This window comes from Passer montanus, unplaced genomic scaffold, assembly GCF_014805655.1.
Source record: "Passer montanus isolate IOZ18808 unplaced genomic scaffold, ASM1480565v1 scaffold17, whole genome shotgun sequence".
Classification (NCBI taxonomy): domain Eukaryota; kingdom Metazoa; phylum Chordata; class Aves; order Passeriformes; family Passeridae; genus Passer; species Passer montanus.
This window is the reverse complement of record NW_024364270.1, coordinates 10,444,535-10,464,283: the sequence shown is the minus strand read 5'-3', so window position 1 is coordinate 10,464,283 and position 19,749 is coordinate 10,444,535. Positions and strand designations below refer to the sequence as shown.

Below are 19,749 nucleotides of genomic sequence, written 5' to 3'. Positions count from 1 at the left end.
AGTCTAAACTTCCCCTAACACAACTTCAGGCCATTCCCTCGGGTCCTGTCACTGATCACCACAGAAAAGGGATCAGTGCCTGCCCCTCCTCTTCCCATGACGAGGAAGTTGTAAATTGCAATGAGGTTTTCCCTCAGTCTCCTCTTCTCCAGGCTGAATAAAAGAGTAGAACTTGCTATTGGGCTTCTCTGCAAAAATAGGGATGGAAAAAATAAACACCAAAACACAGGGATCTCAAAACCAAGGACCACGCCTGCATGGGTTTTTTAGGAGGAAAAAAAAATATGGAATTTGTGTTGTAGTTTTCAACTTATGGAGCCAATTACAAGATTCAAACAGCTCTCTACAAATAACCCTGATATTAGTAAGGTTGCATTTGCTATGTAGGCAACTCTTGCAAACCTTGTATGCAGCCAATAGGAATCAAAAAAGGGGGAAAGCAGTATTTAAAGAATTTATGTACTGTCTGCATACATACTGGTATGCATATGAGGGGACGTCCAGGAGAGCATCCCATACCATCTTTGTGTTTGTTACCTGGGGCATACTTGGAGTGTTTTCAGTTTCTACAAAAATCTGTTAAGGAGAGGATGCTTACGCTTTTAATTTTAATAAGAAAGAGAATGCCATAATTATATTTTACAAATAGCAGTGAAAGCAAAAAACCACTTCTGCCCACATAATGGCAGCAACTTTAAGGACTTCATGGCAAAAACTCCAAATGGAAAAATTATTATAGAAATGTCACAGTTTTTGAAACATGTACAAGTGTAAATGGGGCTACAGTCTGGTCATGTAATACAACATTAGCACAACAGAAATGTACAATAAGACATCCCAGAACCAGTTTTTCTTGCCCCTCCTCTACCACCTAAAATGTGAAAGTCTAGAATTATTTCAGTTTCTATGCTAGAGTGCATGTTTTTCCTTCTACTGCTCCAGAGTGGACCTCAGAAACTAAAGAGTTTGTCAATGAATTAATGTTTTAGGGTGACATGGAAGAAAAATGTCCGTAGTGGTGCAATAATCAAACTCATTGCTGAATATCTCTACCTAACAGATATAGAAGCAAAGGCAAAAAATTGAATTAAAATCTTAATGTTTTCAGGATTAGGGGATAAAATTTGCTTTCTGTTCCTTGGTCTTTCACTCTGTAGCAGGGAGTTTACATCTTCTGGGCTGGAGATGACTGACAGAGTTACAGAAGACCTGGGGAAGCTCTATCACTAAATGTCTGACAAAAGAAAAGGAGTTACAAAACAAATACATCTAAGAGTTACAAGGGTATATATAACACCCTTTCGTAGAAAGAAGCAGATAGCAGGTCTGCAGATTTCCTGATTCGGTCAGGAAATTCTCTTCCAAAATTTGTTTGTTACTCACTCTGTCCAGACATGACCACAGCAGCTTCTTCCATTTTATGATTGCGTGAGAGAAGGTTAACAACAATTCTAAAACATTCATGAAAAATGGCTGTGTTATGTTTAGAAGTACCTGAAATAACCAGGAACATATCTCTGCCCTCAGGTTATAAACTAGGGCTATGTAATGACCATGTGGTCAGAACAGGAAGGAAAGTTTACTTGAAACCAGAGAAGACCTCCCCCAGATGATTATTTATGACATTATGTTAGAGCCAATTCTGGTAAATCCCAAAGTAAAAATTGAGGGAACTATCCTCAAATTGTCATCTATTGCCTGTTGCTAACATAACTGCAACAGAGGTAAACATCAAACTGCATTTCTCCAAAGGGTCATTCAAAACGTAATTTGCTATATAATGCTCACTTTTCTGAGTCACTGAAATTCTCTCTTATGTCTGCTGAAGGAATAAATGTTTCACCCTACTGCATGAGTACTCATAGATAGCACATCTGTGTTGCATCCACTTTAAGTGAAGCCATCACACACATGGTGCTGGCAGATTGCAGGAATCACACGGGTCACTTGCTGCTCTCTGATGGGATGTTTTATGTCTGCAACCATGGCAGTGGGAAATGTAAAACTGATGATTCTAGGAGTTAACTAGAAAACTCATAATACTTGATTTTTATTTCAATTAATGTCTTAATCCCTGAAGTCTAAAGATTACTTCGGAATATTTTTCTGTCTATCTAAAATGCTAGTGTTCTTCAGAAGGCATATACATTTGGGATCATTGTAATTAAAAGTCAGAAGTAGAAGCTGCATGAATTTTAGCTTCAAAAATATATAATTACTCTTAGCTATTAACTTTTGGAGCCAAGAGAACAACTCTATCTGTACCAAAAATGTGACTAGCACTGAAAAATAATTCATAACAGCTGTGGCTTGCAATATTCATTACGCTTTGAAATATGTATTCACTACTCAGAGTGGGTGGAGTGGAAAAGAGCAGATAAAGGCATGTACTCACTTTTATACCTTTGCTAGGGCTTTTGTAATTATTAGTACTAACACAATGGAGAACTATGCATTTGATCTCAGTGTGTGTGAATTTGTTTCCATTTTTCTGTGTTTCTCACTCTGTTCTTGGAGCACTGTTATAAATGTTTGAGGGGGAAAGAATACTCCATGTAATAATAGGTCAGTAGGTCTACCCTTGTGAGGGGCCGTCTCAGCAGGGAATGTAGTTTGTTTTCTTGTTCTTTCCAATGGGAAGGGTCAGACATATACAAAAGCAATAATCTGGGATAAAAATAAGCCTCAAATGGACCTTATGAGATTTTCAGACTGCTGAACAGAAAAAATATCTAAAAATTTTTTGTGAATCATCAAGAAAATATATTTTAAGAATCTTATACATTCCATTGTGGTTTCAAAATCTGTTAGAAAAAAAATACTGCTTATTTAATAGCATGAGTGGAGAAAGTAGAGAAGGAACTTTTAGTTTGAAAGTGGGAGAGAGAAGGAGGCCATGGATACTAGTCTGTAGAAAAACACAATTGTTTCTTATTTCATGGATGCAAATAATGAAATTAGTCCTATTTGCAAATCCCACACAATAGAGAACAAATTTCCAGTAAATACTGTAGCACATAGCCTGGGAAAGTATCAGTAAACTTTTCTAAGTCAAAGCAGTTCCTTGCCATCCTTCCAGAAAGCAGTCCTTGGATCCAGTTATTTTTCCGTGAGTAAGTATCCTGACCCTGTAAACTTGCCTTTCGCCTCGTTTGCCCCAGAGTCCACTCAGGGCATTGCTAAGGTCATTCACCCCTGGGAGGACTGCTGCCCTTCAGTGGGATGCAGCAGAGCTGGGCTAGGAGCAAGGAGAGCACACAGCAGAGACAGCCCAGGCAGCTGCTGGAGAGGCTGCCTCCACTGGGAGTGCAGCCACTGATGATCACGGCTGGGAATTACACAGAGCTCAGTCCAAATTCCTCAGCTGGCAGCAGCTGTTTGCGGAAACTGAGAGAGTCTTGAAACGAGCCCCATTTTATGGCCCCTGTGATAATAATCGTAAGTGTTGCAATGTAATAACACATGTATCTGAGCTACAGCCTTCAGATGTCTCTCTGCCTTTTGGCCCGTGCTCTCCAGCTGGGAAAGCAAAGGTTTATTCAGAGGAATAAGCCCCATCCCTGCTGCTTCTAAAATGGATAGGTGGAGGGAAAACCTCCCAAAATACCCTAAAGACACCAAAAAAATCAAACCACAAAATTGTAAAAATTTTTTATTACTGTCACTGTTCACATATTTGTTACTTAGACTTTGTGGTCCCAGTGTGGGAAAGATGCAATTGTCAGGAAAGCGTCCTCATCTCTGGGCTGCAGACTCAGACTTCTACTTGCTTGGTCTCCCTCGCTGGCCCCATAAATCTTGCATTCCTTTTTTGCACAGTCGTATGGCTTCAGCAGAAATGTGGCTCTGTGCCAAGGTGCAGACTAACTTGTGGCTCTCGCTGCTGAGAAGCTAGAGCAGCAAACTGAAACCTCTGCATAGCCAGGAGGGTTCAAAATTCTCCCTTTGTGGTTTAAAAGATTCCATGGCCACTTGATCTCAGCTCCTGTAACAGGTTATTCCTTCAGCTGCAGAAATAATAAAGCCTGCTGTGTGTACCAAAACCCATAGAAACCTCACACTATTCCCAAATTCTTGCTGCATCCCCTACACCTGTTTGGCTGGCTAAAGAGCAGCATGTGTTGGGCTGGTGCAGTGCTGCACAGGAGAAGGATAGCTACTGATTGATTCTCTCTCAGGGACCAAATAAGGGGTGAATTATACCAGTCTTGGCCCTTCCCTCCCTCATTTCCCATCTCATGAAATCTCCAGGCCCACCAGCCTTCATTCCTCTCCAGGTGGTGAGGCAATCACAGCTAAACAGACAGACACTGCCATTTGCTTAAGAAATTATAACAAAAGGCTACAAGGATGACATCCCACAGAAAAAAGCTTGATTTCTGCAAAGTTACCTTCTCCAACCTCCCACTAAGCAGGGATTCCTGGCCCATGTAATATCTCCCCACCAAAGGTAACTGTGGATGAGTCTTTCTTGTGTGAGAAAGAAATTGGTTAACAATTTAATTATTCTGGATTTTATTGAATATATTTTGATGGTGCATGTTATCTCAAATATCTCTTGTGTAACAAGGAAGTGTACAAAAAAAGTTAAGAAAACTTCTGTCATGAATAATGAAAGCTCATCTTATCCTAAGAAAAGGAAATATCCAAACTTCCTTGCACAATTTTTTGCCATTTTGTAGTTCTCTGCCTTATTCTGTTCTTCATGTGTTTTCATGTGCATACATTTTTACACATGTAAATGTATACTGGTGGGAATAATTGTTTGCTCCAGGTTGATAATGCAGAACAGTAGGAAATGTCTGCTTATAAAGATTCATGAGGGATATTAGGGATCTGATCTGGGCTACAGGAACTGATAGCTGTTAAGCTTCTATAAGGAAGTAATGATTTCTCCCAAAGAAATATTTTTGTCCATATCAAAAGGGTATTTTGACTAAAATACCTGAACTGCTTAATTAAATCTCTTTTACTTCCAGAAACTTTAAGCTCTTAATCACAGTGTAAATAACAATTTTAAAAGGGTGGAACTATATAATTTAATCTTATTTGTGAATAAATTTATTTTTTTAAACATTATTTATCAACTTTACTAATAACTGACTTAATTTTATTTGAACAAAATTTAAATAAATATATATGTGTTTTATACCTATAAAATATGTATAAAATGCATATATGTATTTTCAATTTAACGTTGGAAAGGCAGATAAATCTAACTTTTTGATCAGTTATAAGTTAATTTTAGGAACTAGAAGCCTGAAATTCTTCCAGGGAGTTGAATACCAAACTGTGTAGCACTGATTATTGGCATAAAAGCCTCAAACTGCTGTGAGAGATCTTCATATGGCTTTTCAAGAAGCAAGTTTTAATGTCTGAAAACATCACAGACAAGAGCTGGAATATCTGTGTATACTGTTCTTAAAATGATGGAGAGGAAACTCAATTGATATTTTCTGACAGCAGTTTTCCTTTTGGTTGGCATTACATAAATTTCACCAGCAGTCATTTGTAGGTGGGTGTGTGATCACACTGTACAACATGGCTTCAGAAGTACACGAGCATCTACTGAGTCTCTCAGAAATGAGTAGTAAGGACTGCCCACAGTCACACTCTAAACTTCTGTCTCCCAGATAGAAGAACCAAAAAAATCTTTCTGGGACATGATACTTCTGAGCTTCCAGTGGGATTACAATTTTCTCCATTTGATTTAAACTCTGTCACACTGTCACGTCAGTTCAGGCTGTCCCATTCATCTGAGCTGGCTGCTGCTGACCAGAAAGGTTTGAAGCTTTCCTCTCCAGGTTGCAGCAGAGGGATGAGTTTGCAGTACACCAATACTCCTCCTGCATGTATCTCTCTGGAGGCTCACCAACTTATACAGACACCTGGAACTGCAGGCTGAAGCACAAGGTAGATGTGGATCTGGTTTACACCTCAAATACACTTTAGTCTCCTGAATTATTTAAATTTTGCAGGTCATTGTCCAGGTTCACCCATTTATAAACTCTTCCTCCACTGGAGAGCTTTAGATGATGTAGGTTTCAGCTGGAGGATGTATTCAATTGCTTTCACTGCTAATGCAAGGTCTCCTCAATAGCTGGTGTGCACCCTGTACCCATCTACACTTTGTTCTTCAAAATCCACAACAGTCAACAAAAAAAAAGACATATAATGTCTAGAGCTGGTTTTGAAAATATTTTAAAAAACAGTTTCAGGAAATGCATTACAATGTATGTGGGATAGGTAATAAAGTTAAAATCTTCAAGTGATGGCAATTATACTCTGCATGCAGAGCTAATTATTTTATTGTACATCCTTCTAGTTTCTCGTACAAGACAGAAAAACAATGTTATAAATTATTTTCAGAAATGGATTTCTGATTATCAAATTTGTCTTATCTTTATAACATGAAACATTGAAAGTCTAACTTTATTGCTCTGAGAAATTATCAGTTCTACCATATTAATGAATAACACTTAAGCTTTTAGAAACTGAAAATTAAAGCTGGAAGTTGTGTGTGAAGTTTAGTCTCTGGCAAATTATCCCTTCAGTGGCAAGCCAAGTGTTCACCAAGTGCTCTTACAAAGTGCGTTCCAAGGCCATTCCCTAAAGCATGGCTGCATAGCTCTTGCACTCTATTGTCTGCATAACACCTATTAGAGGTACCAGCCTACTAACACAAACCTGCTGACAGCCAGAGCATACCAATGCTACTTTGAATATAAGCAATTAAACCCTTTTGGATTTGTTTGTCATTTTGTTTTTTTTTTCATATGTGAAGAATGCTATAGAAGTTGCTAGACTGTAGGAAGTTATAACAAAATTATGGTTTTGAAAAAGCAGTGTTTTTTGGGAAAGAATTTTTTAGTTGCTGACATCAGTCCTGTTCACTGAAGACAGAAACTGTCCAAAGACAACCAACATGCAAATTATACAGTATCATATTCTTATATATTTGGAACTCTAGTACTACACTTCTGGAAGTAATGAGGGTTTTGCAACTGTTGAGGCAAGAACAAAGTCCATGCCTAAATGAGGAAAAGTTATTTTAGTAATATGAACAATCTTAATCTGTGTCAAATATTTGTGCACTGAACATCAGTAAGGTAAACAGGATGAGATGTGAGTTTTGGCTGGTGTCAGTTTATTAAGTTTTACTAGTTCATCCCAGGCCACATGATTCTGCTTTTTAAAACATTTCACTTCTGGTGTAACTAAAACTCAGGCAAATTTTATTGCATTCAGTTTTAATAAAAATCTGATCCAAATATTTTAATATTTTTTTATCTTACCATACTTTTCTCTTTACATATAGACACATATATTCTAAGAAAGGATTGAAAGAGAAGGAATTTTGCTACACATAGCAAGATTTTGACAGAGAAACCAACATTCTGTGCATGAGAACACATTTTTGACAAGCAATTAGTACCACAGAATCACAGAAGTGTTGAATTTGGGCATCAGCTCTTGAGACCATCTAGGCCACTCCCCTGCTTAGAGGTTGCTTGGGACTGTATCCAGACAACTTTGGAGTATCTCCAGGCATGGAATCTCAACAGCCATGGTGGCCAAAGCAGCTTATCTTTGGGAAGCATATCCCACTGTGTTTGCAATGCCATACTTGGGATTAGTATACAGGTTTAAAAAAATAACATATATAGGGATATATCTTTCTTCTGAGATGAATATTGTGCAGTTCACCATCATTCTGGGGAGACACTGGAAATACTTAAAGAGAGATCTTTCCCAGAAGAGTTCAAATACAGCTTCAGGAATACCAGTTAAAACCTTTACTGGTAAAAAGGCAGTTTTACCCAAAGAAGTTCCACTTCTGATACATGCCCATATAGAGATTTTATTAGTGTCTAGGAATTTTTTCCTACCAACTATTCATTTAGCATTTCACATTCTGTTAAAGAAAAAAAAAAAAAAAGCTAGTTAGGAACGAACGTTTTAATTTTGTGGTAAATCAGAGTGACTGTAAAAGATTTGTTTTATTCCAAGTCACAGTATGAAAGGAAAGCTGGGTAAAGCAAGTGTTATTTAACACTAAATAATTTCATTTCCATGACTTCATCAGACTTACATATCAGCTATTCAGAAAATAGTCCCAAAGAGAGTCTTTAATTTAAACTGTCTGATGTTCTTTTGGCAGTTGTAGTGAAACCAAGAGATTTGTTCTCCAGAAAACTTGGACATAGTTCCAGTTCAAAGAAAAGGGGGGAGGTGGATTGGTAGTTTGGGGTTTTCTTTAAGGTGGACTTTACTGCAATTTACTCAGTTACTGTCAAGCAAACTGTATTTTTTCTGGAAATTATTATCATTAACTATCGTCCTTCCTTCAAAAAGCCTAGTACCTTTTAAAAGCAGGAGAGGTTCTCTGTCTACAAAAGCTAACACCCAGTGAAAATAATAAATACTATATCTTTGTACAAAAGGATTTTTATTTACACAATTCAGTGGAATAAAACTTGTTAGAAATTATTTTCCCAAATTAAATTCTTTGCTTCAAGCCATACCTCAGATATTTTCTCAGAAAAGGCATAATGGAAATGTGAATAAATAAATGTTGGTTCAACTTAGCAAAATAAAACTCTCTTTGACTGGCTGGAGACAGAAACACTTTCAAATAAGTCTTCATAAGCTGCTTCAGGAAATTAGTTCTAGAAATGGTGTTTACTGAAAGAAAAATGCTACTAAGAAATGTACTGTCCCTTATTTAAAGTTTCATTCAAAGTTAATTGTTCTTTTCACTGTCACTAGGTCTGGAAAAGGTGCCAAAAGACCTTCCCCCAGACACAACCCTGTTGGACTTACAGAACAACAAAATCACTGAAATTAAAGAAGGAGATTTCAAGAATCTGAAGAATCTTCATGTAAGTGTGCAGATTAACTGGTATTTACCAACAAAAATGGGGAGAAAATGTGACTTTGGCCTGGTAATGCATTTTTTATGGAAAAGTCATTAAATAATTTGTGATCTTCCTCCACCAGCCCAGCCTATTTATTCCTATCTCCATTTCTCTCCTGCAAGCTTTCTTGCCAAACTATGGAATTTTCTCACCTCTTTTCAGCTCTTTGTACCTGTCTCCTGTACATTCAGCCCCCTGATCTCCACCATAGCTTCTCTCACATATTTATTTATGTTCTCAGTCTCTTTGGCACAGTTACTTGGTTATTTCCATCTCAGCCCTGCCACCTCACTCACTTCTTACTGTACTCTTTCCCCTCCCACCTCTGAGCTCACAGAGATTTCTATGTGCCACGTTTGTCAGCAGACATTCTGTACTAATTTTAATTCAAGAATCTTTCCAAATTAGTCTTCTGCCCCCTGCACTATGATGAAACTGTGTTTTTGCAATAACCTTCTCCTAGCAAAGCTCCATCCTCATCCTGCTCTACCTGCCAGTCTCTTCTAACACTTTCTGTCTGGTTTCCTCTTTGCTGAAATATTTTCCTTCCTGGTTTCTGTGACTTTTTTTTTTTCCTGGTTCACCTCTTCTTTTCCAAGTTTCCATCAGACAGCTACCTTCCTTTCTGTTGCTATTTTTTTTCTTTGTCTGAGATCCTCCTTCCTGTCTATAGTTTTTATCAACTTTTTAAAATACACACCTCATACTTTTGCCTAAATTCCTTTTCAGCAAAAAAAAGCTATTTTCTGTCTTTGAAAGCAATATCCTAATTCAGGCATATGCCTGAAAATATTACTTTCTAGGCTTTCAACAACTCATTTTATTCTGTGTATTCCTGCATTCAATCCTTTATTATTATAAACAATATCTTGTTTGGCTTTTCCCGCCTGGCTCTTTACAGGCTATTCCTATTCTATTCTATTCTATTCTATTCTATTCTATTCTATTCTATTCTATTCTATTCTATTCTATTCTTTCTTTTACAAACAACAAGCCAACTCCCAATGTTTTATCCATAAGTGGTGCCAATATCATCACTCAAAGAATCTTGTTTCAAACAAGAATCTACATTCAACCAGTCATGCTTGGAAAAAAACCTATACAATTTTACCTCTTTCAATTTCTTCCAAAGTCCATCTTAAATATTTGTTTAAAGGCAACATCAAGAAGAAAATTTAAAAAAATATGAATGCCAGACTGTCCATAGTGAAAGGATCTGCATGAGTGAATCATGATGAGGTTCATGTAATCTAATTTTAGCATAGGTGTCTATAGTTGATCTAGTTCCAGAGATAACCTCTAAAGACAACAAAACATGTTCTTCCACATCACATTTCAGAGGTCTAGGTTTAAGAATGAGATAATTTGTTCCCCCTTTTTTTTTTTCAATTCCCTTCTTTGGCTACAGGACAGAGTTGACACTGTAAAATGTTCCTGCCCATTTGTTTTGGTTTTCTTCCACCTTGGAAAGAAGTCCTGTGTTTTCAGTGAAGATTATCTATGAGGTGCTAAAATAGACAAAATTCTTATCAGTGAAATTAATCTTTTGGCAATCCTTCTTCATGACACTGTATTAAATGAGTCAGAGCATGGTATTGCAGATGAAAATCACTTCTCCCAGTGACTTCTACCCACTTGGCATTTGGTCCAGGTCTCAGTTACACATCCTGCTGTGAGCTATGCTCACAGTTGTGAACTGTTTTAAAATAAGTTGTGAACTTATTTTATCTCATTGAAGTTAACTCTAAGGGGTTTTCTTTATTTGTTTTGTTTTGTTTTTCCTTCTTTTTTTAAAACAATTTAATAGTGAACTAAATTAGTAACTCCTCAAGGAAGAAATTATTTGTTTGTCTTACTCACAAAAGTACTCAGGACATGCTTAGAGACCACTGGAAATCATACATTAGCATAAGTTTTAACAAGTAACCTTCAAAATTGCAATTTTCCTGGATTTACTCAAGAACAAATAATGAGTCTCTCAGGGTCCCCTTCCAATGCAAACCATACTATGATTCTATGATCTCCTCCCCAAAAAAATAATTTAGTCATGCAGTATATTTATGTAACTAGGCACCATCTTTGCTCTCAGCAGGAATATTCCTGTGTAATATCTGGGAATGATTCCCATTGCCTAACTTGCTATTGAATATTTTTCAGTGGGAGTATAGTTTTTAGAAAGTAAAACTCAAAAGCATTGTTGTTGATAGAGCTCTATTATCTCATTTATTTAAAGAGTGTGTGAGGTACATGTATAAAATGTATGTGCTTTTTAATCTTGTTTCCAGAGAAACATGGTGTGGGTTAATGTCACATTTGACAGTGTGATGTTCAAAAATTTCTTAGACTTCACTAAAATTTCTTGTATTCTACTAAAAAATTGACAGTAGTATTGTTCCAAAATCTAAAATTAGAAAATGGACTTAACTTCTTGCATGAATGATCACTTAAGGGAACAATTCCTTAAACACCAGTTTTCATAGATCTTGAAAAAATGCACAGCTTATACAGTTTGTTACTTTTAAGTAGTCCATTAAAATACCTTAATACTTACAGCTGTCACCAACCACAGGTGTATTAGTTTTAGAAGTGCTTTTCATGAACAAGTTGGGTTGAACCCAAGGTTTCACTGGTACTAAAACCCAGAATATGTAGCAAGAAAATAAAGGATTCACCTATAACTTGTCCATGGCTTCTCTTTCAGTACAAATGTAACTGCTTATACTACACATCACTGGAGTACACAGCACTGGAGATGAAAGAGAAATTAGAACCTACCAAAATACTCTTAGTATTGAAAATTTTCCTAGGTGGATTTCCCAAGCACAGGTAAAATTTTTAGCTGTGGAAATATGGCAAGCAATTAGAAGAGGACACAGCTAAAGGAATATTTACCTGCAAATAATAGATGTCTGCCAAGAAACATCAGAGTCAACAGTTACAGTGCACTTGATATTTTCATAGCTTCAAATTATCCAGGGAAAAGTGGCTAAACTATTAATGTTGTACTGTTAAAACTCAGTGAGACTTCACTCTGTTTGAAAATAGATTGTTGAAAGATTGTTTGTTTGTGTGGTTTTGGTTTTGTTTTTTTAGCACAGGGATTGAGAGAATAGAGGAAAAATTGAAGATTTTTTTACAGACTGAGGACTGAGTTTCACATTTTCAGAAAACTGTCTGATATTATGTAAAAAAAACTTGCTTATGACTTAGACCTGTGGCAAAAAAGTCAGACAGGAAAGCTATTGGAAAAGCCAGGAAAAAAAAAGTCTCTATTTCTATGAAACAGTCAGAATTTTCCAGGCAGACTGACACTTCTGGATGGAGTTCAGTACTTTGACCCCATGGACACAATAAAGAATCCAAAATACTGCATGAGTAAGCTCTCATGCAGAGTCAAGGAGGAGCCTACACAAACAGCACATGGAGTTGCAGGCTGTGTGGCAAAGCCAAAGCAAACCAGCAGAATGCCTGCACCTGGAAAAAGAGGTGAAAGAAACTGCTCTGTGTTAGATCATTATAAGAGCAGCACAAACAACAGAATGGTGACTGCATGTTTCTCCAACAAGAATTTTTCAATTGGCAGAGCGCTAGTACAGTGAAGGAAGATGAGTGAACTATTGGCCTGAAATCAAATGGAGCATTACCTAATTGAAGCTAGCAGAACTGCTCAAAGCCATGGCTGTACATGCAAAAATGCTAAACCCAACTTTGTTTAAACTGAAGGAAAAGATCTAAGAGATAAAAGATTTAAACTTGGAACTTAAAGTATGACCATATCCACATTAAATGTGCAGGCAGAGAAACTGAAATTCTTTTTGTAGTAACAGCAAGTGGAAAAATAATGTATGGCAATAGAAAATTTAATGCCATCCTTTTCTTACAAAACAAAACAAAATAAAAACCTCAAAACACCCAAACAAAACAAACCAAACCTGAAGAAAAGTCTAAGATCTTTCAGAGATGCAGAAAAACCCTTGAGATCAAAAAATATTAATTAAATAATCCAGTCTTCTGATGACTCATTACATCTTCAGTTCCCTCTTCTCAGGCATAAAAAGAAGTTAACATTTGTCTCTGTAAATCTCATATAGAAGAATCAGTAGTCGCCACCCTCCTGTGAAAATACTAAGACAGATATCTCTGTCCACATTCTACCTCTGAACCCAGTTCCTACTATCATCAGTGGCAGGACTGAGGTGCTGCTTTAGGTTTCTAAAAAAATATTCAGTAGGGGGAACAAAAAGTTAATCTTCCTGAAATACAGCACTCCCTTAGAGAATTTTCATTTCCTCAAACTCACCTTCGCATTATGCTTATGAAACAGTGAGATTTTCCACAGAAAAAAGTATAAAACAGACCACATGCATGGAAAACATTTTTCTTGTACAATGGGTAAAGATTTTTTCATATGTGAAAAAAAACCAGGACAAAATATTTTGAGGTCCTTGAAATTCTGGAGAGAGTCAGCATTATAGGCTAATGAAAAAAAGGAAATTTTTATAGAATATAACAATAAAAAAACCAATAGAACAGCTGTAATAAATTTAATGAATGACTAAAATTTCTTGTCATAGTAGACAAGGTCAGGGTTGAAAGAAAAAGCAAAATGCAGAACCACCTGTTTCCTCATCATATGTGCAAGTCATGTGTGAGAGGTACCAGTGGGAGCTCAATGGCCAGGCAAGCTAGGTCTGCAGCAGGCTCCTTTGCTGTGTGAGATTATTCAGCAAGGTCCTGTGCACATGATCAAACTCTTTCCACACACTTCTGTTGTTTTTACTGAGAGGCTGCTCCTTCAGTGCCTTGACATCTCCTTCCTTCACAATTCATTCATCTCTGTTGCTTTCACCTCATCCCTGTTTCCTTGCTTCCCTTAGCTATGTCCTCTTCATCCTGGGTTTAGATGATTAGAGAAGAATGTAAAGTTCTGGTTTTGGGGGGTTTTGTTTGTTTGTTTTGGTTTGTTTTGTTCTTGGGTTGTTTGGATTTTTAGTTTTTCCATAAATGTACATACATCCTTAATAATTTGGAAGAAAGCCTTCCCTCTATGTTCAGGTTATAAGTATGACTTAACTGAAAATGTAAGGTAAACAAAAGGGATGAATGTTATTATTATTTTTTTATATTGGGATGCCTGGCTCCTGAGGTTAAAGTTCTTGAGATATAACTATTCCTAGCAGAATGTAATAAAAAACAGGTAATAATGTAATATATAACCCAGGAAATTAAGGAAATTCCATTGGGTCAGGGATTGACTTTTCAGTTTAAACCCTGAAGGATGCATGCATCAGTAAAGAATTTAAGTTAGATAAGAGTTCCATCCCCAGCTGGCAAAACAGGTGTATCACTATGCAATATGGCTGATGAAAGTTTGCTGGTAATTTTCCATTTTAATTCTGCTTTTGGCAAGGCTCTCACTTCTAAATATACCAAATTAAGATGAATGGGGATTGAAACCACTCAGAACAGTCTCCTCAGATTCTCAAATAATGAAATTACATCAGAAAATTTAATTCTCTGCTCCCCACCCCTAGACAGGGCAAAAACTGGAAGTTTTAGTAACCACAAGAAGAACAACCCTTTGCTAATTCCAGCCTGCCTGCCACACACTGCCCTTGCAGTTTGACAAAAGCCTGCCAACAAGGGTTCCAAAATTTTCCTGAATTGTGAATCCTCCTTTTTGTGTTGGGAATAAATATTTGATGTAGAAACCAGGTCAGAAGGAGCTGAATGGCCAGACTCCCACTGACTTCAATGTAGCCAGCATCTATTCCTGTCATACAGTGGTTCTTATTTTTTATTACAGAAATATGAGAGGTGTTTCACTAAAAGAGAAAGTAATCTTTGGAGCAAAGCTTAATTTTTTTTCCTCTCTGAACACCACTTAAACTGCTGGTCATTATAAGGTGGTGCAATATTAAAACTGAGTCAATGTTTACTGTGCAGTTTACATGATTTATTATGACAAAGGAAAAAATGTTTTATCTCAGGAAAATGAAGATGGAAGTTGAGTTTTCTCTTATCTATTGCTATGAAACATCTAAGTTTAACAAACTGATGTATTAATACTTGATGTATTTTTGCCTCTTTCTTTCTTTCTTTCTTTCTTTCTTTCTTTCTTTCTTTCTTTCTTTCTTTCTTTCTTTCTTTCTTTCTTTCTTTCTTTCTTTCTTTCTTTCTTTCTTTCTTTCTTTCTTTCTTTCTTTTTCTTTCCTTTATCTTTCTTTCATTCTCTTTCTTTCTTTCCTTTCTCTTTCTTTTTCTTTCTTTCTCTCTCCTTCCCTTCCCTTCCCTTCCCTTCCCTTCCCTTCCCTTCCCTTCCCTTCCCTTTTTTGTATCCATACCAGGTCATGTTGAAAGCTGTGCATTTGTTTGCTCAGTCTTTTTTATTGTGAATTCATGATGTGCTTCAAATTTTTGGGTGGGGAAGTTAGGGTTTAGGGAATATATTTATTCTAAATGAAATATCCTTTGTTCTCCATTAAAAGTGAAAAGTGTAGAATAAGGTAGATTTTCAAATAAGAGCATCAGTTCCTGTGACATTTGTTCTAGGATGTCATTTCTGCCAAATTATTTCACACCAGCAGCACTGCAAGTGATATCTGAACCTAGGGCTCCAGCACTCTTGAACATATTCAGGATAACTTTTATTTTTCTCTCCAAGTGCTACTTGCCCTGTACAAAAATGTAATGTCCTTAACACACTGAATATAATGTCTCATCATGCCATCTGGGCTTTATTCTGGATAGCTGGTCCTGTGACCTGTTTTTGCCTAAGATCCATTCCTCTGTAACACTGCCTGCAGATGTTTTCCCTAGGTTTTTGTCCCCTAGTTCCTGTTTTCATTGACCTTTAAATCCCCTGAGTTTTTAATTTTATTTTATTTTGGTTTGGTTTAGCTTTTGTTACATGCAAACCATGCGGGACACATTCTGAGGAAAGCAAACAGCATTGCTGCAAGGCTCATAACTTAGTTCTTTAAGTATGGGATATAATAGAGGCATTGTGAAGTGGGAAAGGAATCCAGGGCTATGGCTTGCCAGGTGCGATACTGGTGTGTTATCCTCATCATTTGTAGTTGCTCTGGGAGACAGCAAAACGTCTCTTACAAACTGCAGTGTATGTGTTTATTTTTCCTTCTTTACAGCTGCACAACAATGGAAAAATAATGCAGGTTTAAATATTGAGAGCAGAGACTTGCAGAGAGGGGTCTAAGTGGGAAATAATATTCTGGCAGAGAAAAAGTTGTAAATTCTGAGTTGTGGTACTTTCCCATCTTATACCATGAAACATGTTTCCACTGTGAAATTAGTGTTTTTATACATACCTTTGATAGAATACCATCATTTCTAAGTGAAAAACTCCTTGAGTGTTTGAATTTAAAAAAAAATCTGTGTGTTTCCCCAAAATAACATTAACATATTCAGGAGAAAGCATTGGAAAAGCATAACAAATTAAACCTAGATACCTAGATAACTTCTGGGTTTGGTCAGGGGTATCAGTTACACTCTGAAGAGATGTAACTCATATAACAATCGACTACTCAGAGAAAATTTAGAGACTAGCTGAATGCATGCAGAAATATTTCACACCAAGTCATCAGCTGTGATTACTGTTGCCCTTTTATTTTTTATTTAAAAGGTAACATAGTTAAAAGAAATCAAAAAAAGGCAGACTTTTAGCTGAAACAAATGATTAATCAGTACAAAACAAGATACAGGATAAAAATTTCAAATACTCATAACATGAGCCCAAATTCACTGAGTGTTGACTTAGAGATCTATTAAAAAAATATACAATGAAATTAATACAAATAAAGAACAATGTAATTGGCAGTTGCACATTTGATTATTGAAATAAAAACAATGTAAAAGACTAATCTGCATAATTCCAACTGTACCACTTTTAAATAACTTGATTGTTTGCCTTGTCCTAATACTCTACAGGTAGCTGAATTTCACTATGGGCAGAATCTATATCTGTGTCACAATTCTGGCAATCATGAATCAGAAAACCACTCCCATTGTGTATTCATGTGTTCTCACATCAGTTTTTATCATTCGGGCCCAAATAAAAGAGTTAGTGGCAGAGCCTCCACTGACCAACATATTTATTTTGGGATGGGCTTATTGTTAGGGAAATACTCTGCTGAACTGTGGGTGACCTCTTCTACCTCCTCTTGCACATGAGTTATTTCTAGCTAGCATGCAAAATTAAAACCAGATATGTTCAGCTTTACGTGCACTCAGTGAAACCATGCCCAGTACACACTGCTGGCTTTGCCCAGAGTGATCTGCAAGAGAAGTCCATCAGGGGAGAACACACATCGCCATTTTCATCTGCCCACTTCTCTTTCCAGTTTCCATGATGGAGAGGTGCTGTCACAGAGGCTGATAGCCTTGTTACTGTTTTAATACTTAACTTATTATGGAATGAGTCAGACACTCCATTTTCCTCCAAGAAACAGGTTAAAGTGTAATTCTGAAAATATTGAAAGTGTATAAAAATGCTCTGATGTTCACTATAGTATTTACAATAATTTTTGTCTTCTGAAACTAGCACAATGGAGGTGGTGAAAAATGATGGCCTATTAATAAGTAGATATTATAACAATATTTACATGGCCCATACTACATAATACGTGCAAAAACATGCAGCACTGTAAATCTGATAAGTAGATAGCAAACAGGTGGAATGATAAGTCATTCAAGTATCTATTATATCTGAAATACTCTCCATTACTGTAAGTCCTGACAGTAATGAGACCTTCTCTCTACTTGTGTTATGGTTAGTTAATCTATGAGATTTAGAAGTAGTGTAAAATTTCAGAGGCATGCAGAGAACACCTGTTACAGATAAAAGTGCTTTCATGGAGGCCTTTGTCCCTTGGCTGTATAAAGAGGTAATCTTAGAGTTACCCTGAGCCTAGATATCACAGTTGTGAGAACTGGATTAGGCACCAACAGGGAAGGCAAAGTAAGTGTGGTCCATGATTGCCAACAGCAGGACTTGGAGCCTGATGCTTCAGATTGGTCCCCTTACATACAAAGTTTTTCTTACCAAAAAGATAGCTTATATCTCTGAAAAAAAATAAATTGTTATTCATCAGAAATCTAGTAAGTGCTGTTTTATAAGACTAAGAGGAATGAGGTGGAGTTATGCAAATTTTTATTTAGCTGGGTTGTGCCTTCACTCTATTGAGTAATAGAATTTCCTGTTCAGGAGAAACTGGTTAGAAGGGTCATGTGATGATGGGTAAGGTATAACAGTATCCTTAGGGTAAATAAAATCAGGAAAAAATTACCCAAAAAAAATTATATTCTTTGTGACTGTCTTGTTCTTCACAGATTTCAAATGGGTCGATTGTACTTATTCTTGAACATAAAGAACTGCATTGCAGTCTCAGCAATGAAGTAACACTCGCATTTGTTCTATAGGACTTTCACTGTTTCAGGAGTTTATAACCTTTTTTCAGTACTGAATTTCATTTTCTTCAGCTCACCAAATTTGCCATCAGAAGACCCCAAAAGGCACTAGAGAATAATAATAATAATAATAATAATAATAATAATAATAATAATAATTTTAAATATTTCACCACAAAAATAATTTCCCTTGTGATCATCTGAGATCTCCTTGATTCTTACTCCACAGGCATTGATCCTTGTCAACAACAAAATCAGCAAAATAAGCCCATTAGCTTTTGCTCCTCTGAAGAAACTGGAAAGACTTTACCTGTCCAAGAACAACCTGAAGGAACTCCCAGAAAACATGCCGAAGTCTCTCCAGGAGATACGGGCTCATGAGAATGAGATCTCCAAGTTGAGGAAAGCTGTCTTTAACGGGCTGAATCAAGTGATTGTCTTAGGTATGAGCATGAGAAATTATAACAAACAAAACTGAGTGGTTTTTTCAAGATGCTATTTGTAGTTTGATCAGTGATTATATGTAGAAAGGCAACAAATGCCCCAGTAAATTGTAGCTCCAAATTATCTTTGACCTGAAGAATATAAGTGACCTACACTGCAGCCCAGCTCACAATCATGTTTTGTTGGCAGAGCTGGGCACCAATCCAATCAAGAGTTCAGGCATTGAGAACGGAGCTTTCCAGGGGATGAAGAGGCTCTCCTACATCCGTATCGCAGACACCAACATCACAAGCATCCCAAAGGGTAAGAAATTTAATTATTATTTCAGAGATTTGCACAGGTGTAATGTAGTAATTTCTATTGAATTGGAAAAAAAAATATTATGGGAGCTTTTTGAGTCTGTCCTTAAAGTATCTGTTTTTAAACCAGATGACTTTTATTAGTTTGGAAAATTTTGGTTTTCGTTTGCAAGATCCATGAGAGGTGCACTGTGAAATGTCATTTTATGTTATTTTGCTTTTCTTGTTGCACAGCTGAAATATAAAATGGAAGATGTTTTCAGCCTCCAAGCCTGGTTATTGAGTCTGACTAACATTACACAACTGTAAAGTCATGTAAAATTTACTGAAGTTGTACAAGCATAAAATCAGCCTTCCACAAATCTGTGGATTTTAAGCCAAAAATACTGCCCCTATAAAAAACCAGAAACCTTTGCTATTTTCCGAAGTCTTTAATTGCAAATTCCTACAATAAAACAATTTCATTGTAATTTATTAAAAACAAAACAAACAAACAAGAATGATTCCAATTCAGAGGAAATTATATTCAATTTATTCATACTTCAGTCAACAGATGGTTTTGAAATGGCTGAAAATTTTTGAGAGATAATACTGATTTTTGTTTTTCTCTTCCCATATTTCCTGGTTTGGATGTTCTTTTGAGGGACTTCAGATAGGTAAAA

At 36.5% G+C, this 19,749-nt stretch overlaps 1 protein-coding gene across 1 annotated transcript in view; it reads left to right on the top strand.

Moving 5' to 3' along the window:
* DCN (decorin) overlaps positions 1-19,749 on the top strand; it is a 38,134-nt gene that overhangs the window by 10,967 nt on the left and 7,418 nt on the right. Inside the window, exons 3-5 of the mRNA XM_039704072.1 lie at positions 8,770-8,882; positions 18,574-18,787; positions 18,978-19,091. Coding sequence (XP_039560006.1) covers positions 8,770-8,882; positions 18,574-18,787; positions 18,978-19,091 — 441 coding nt within the window. The remainder of the gene's footprint in view (positions 1-8,769; positions 8,883-18,573; positions 18,788-18,977; positions 19,092-19,749) is intronic.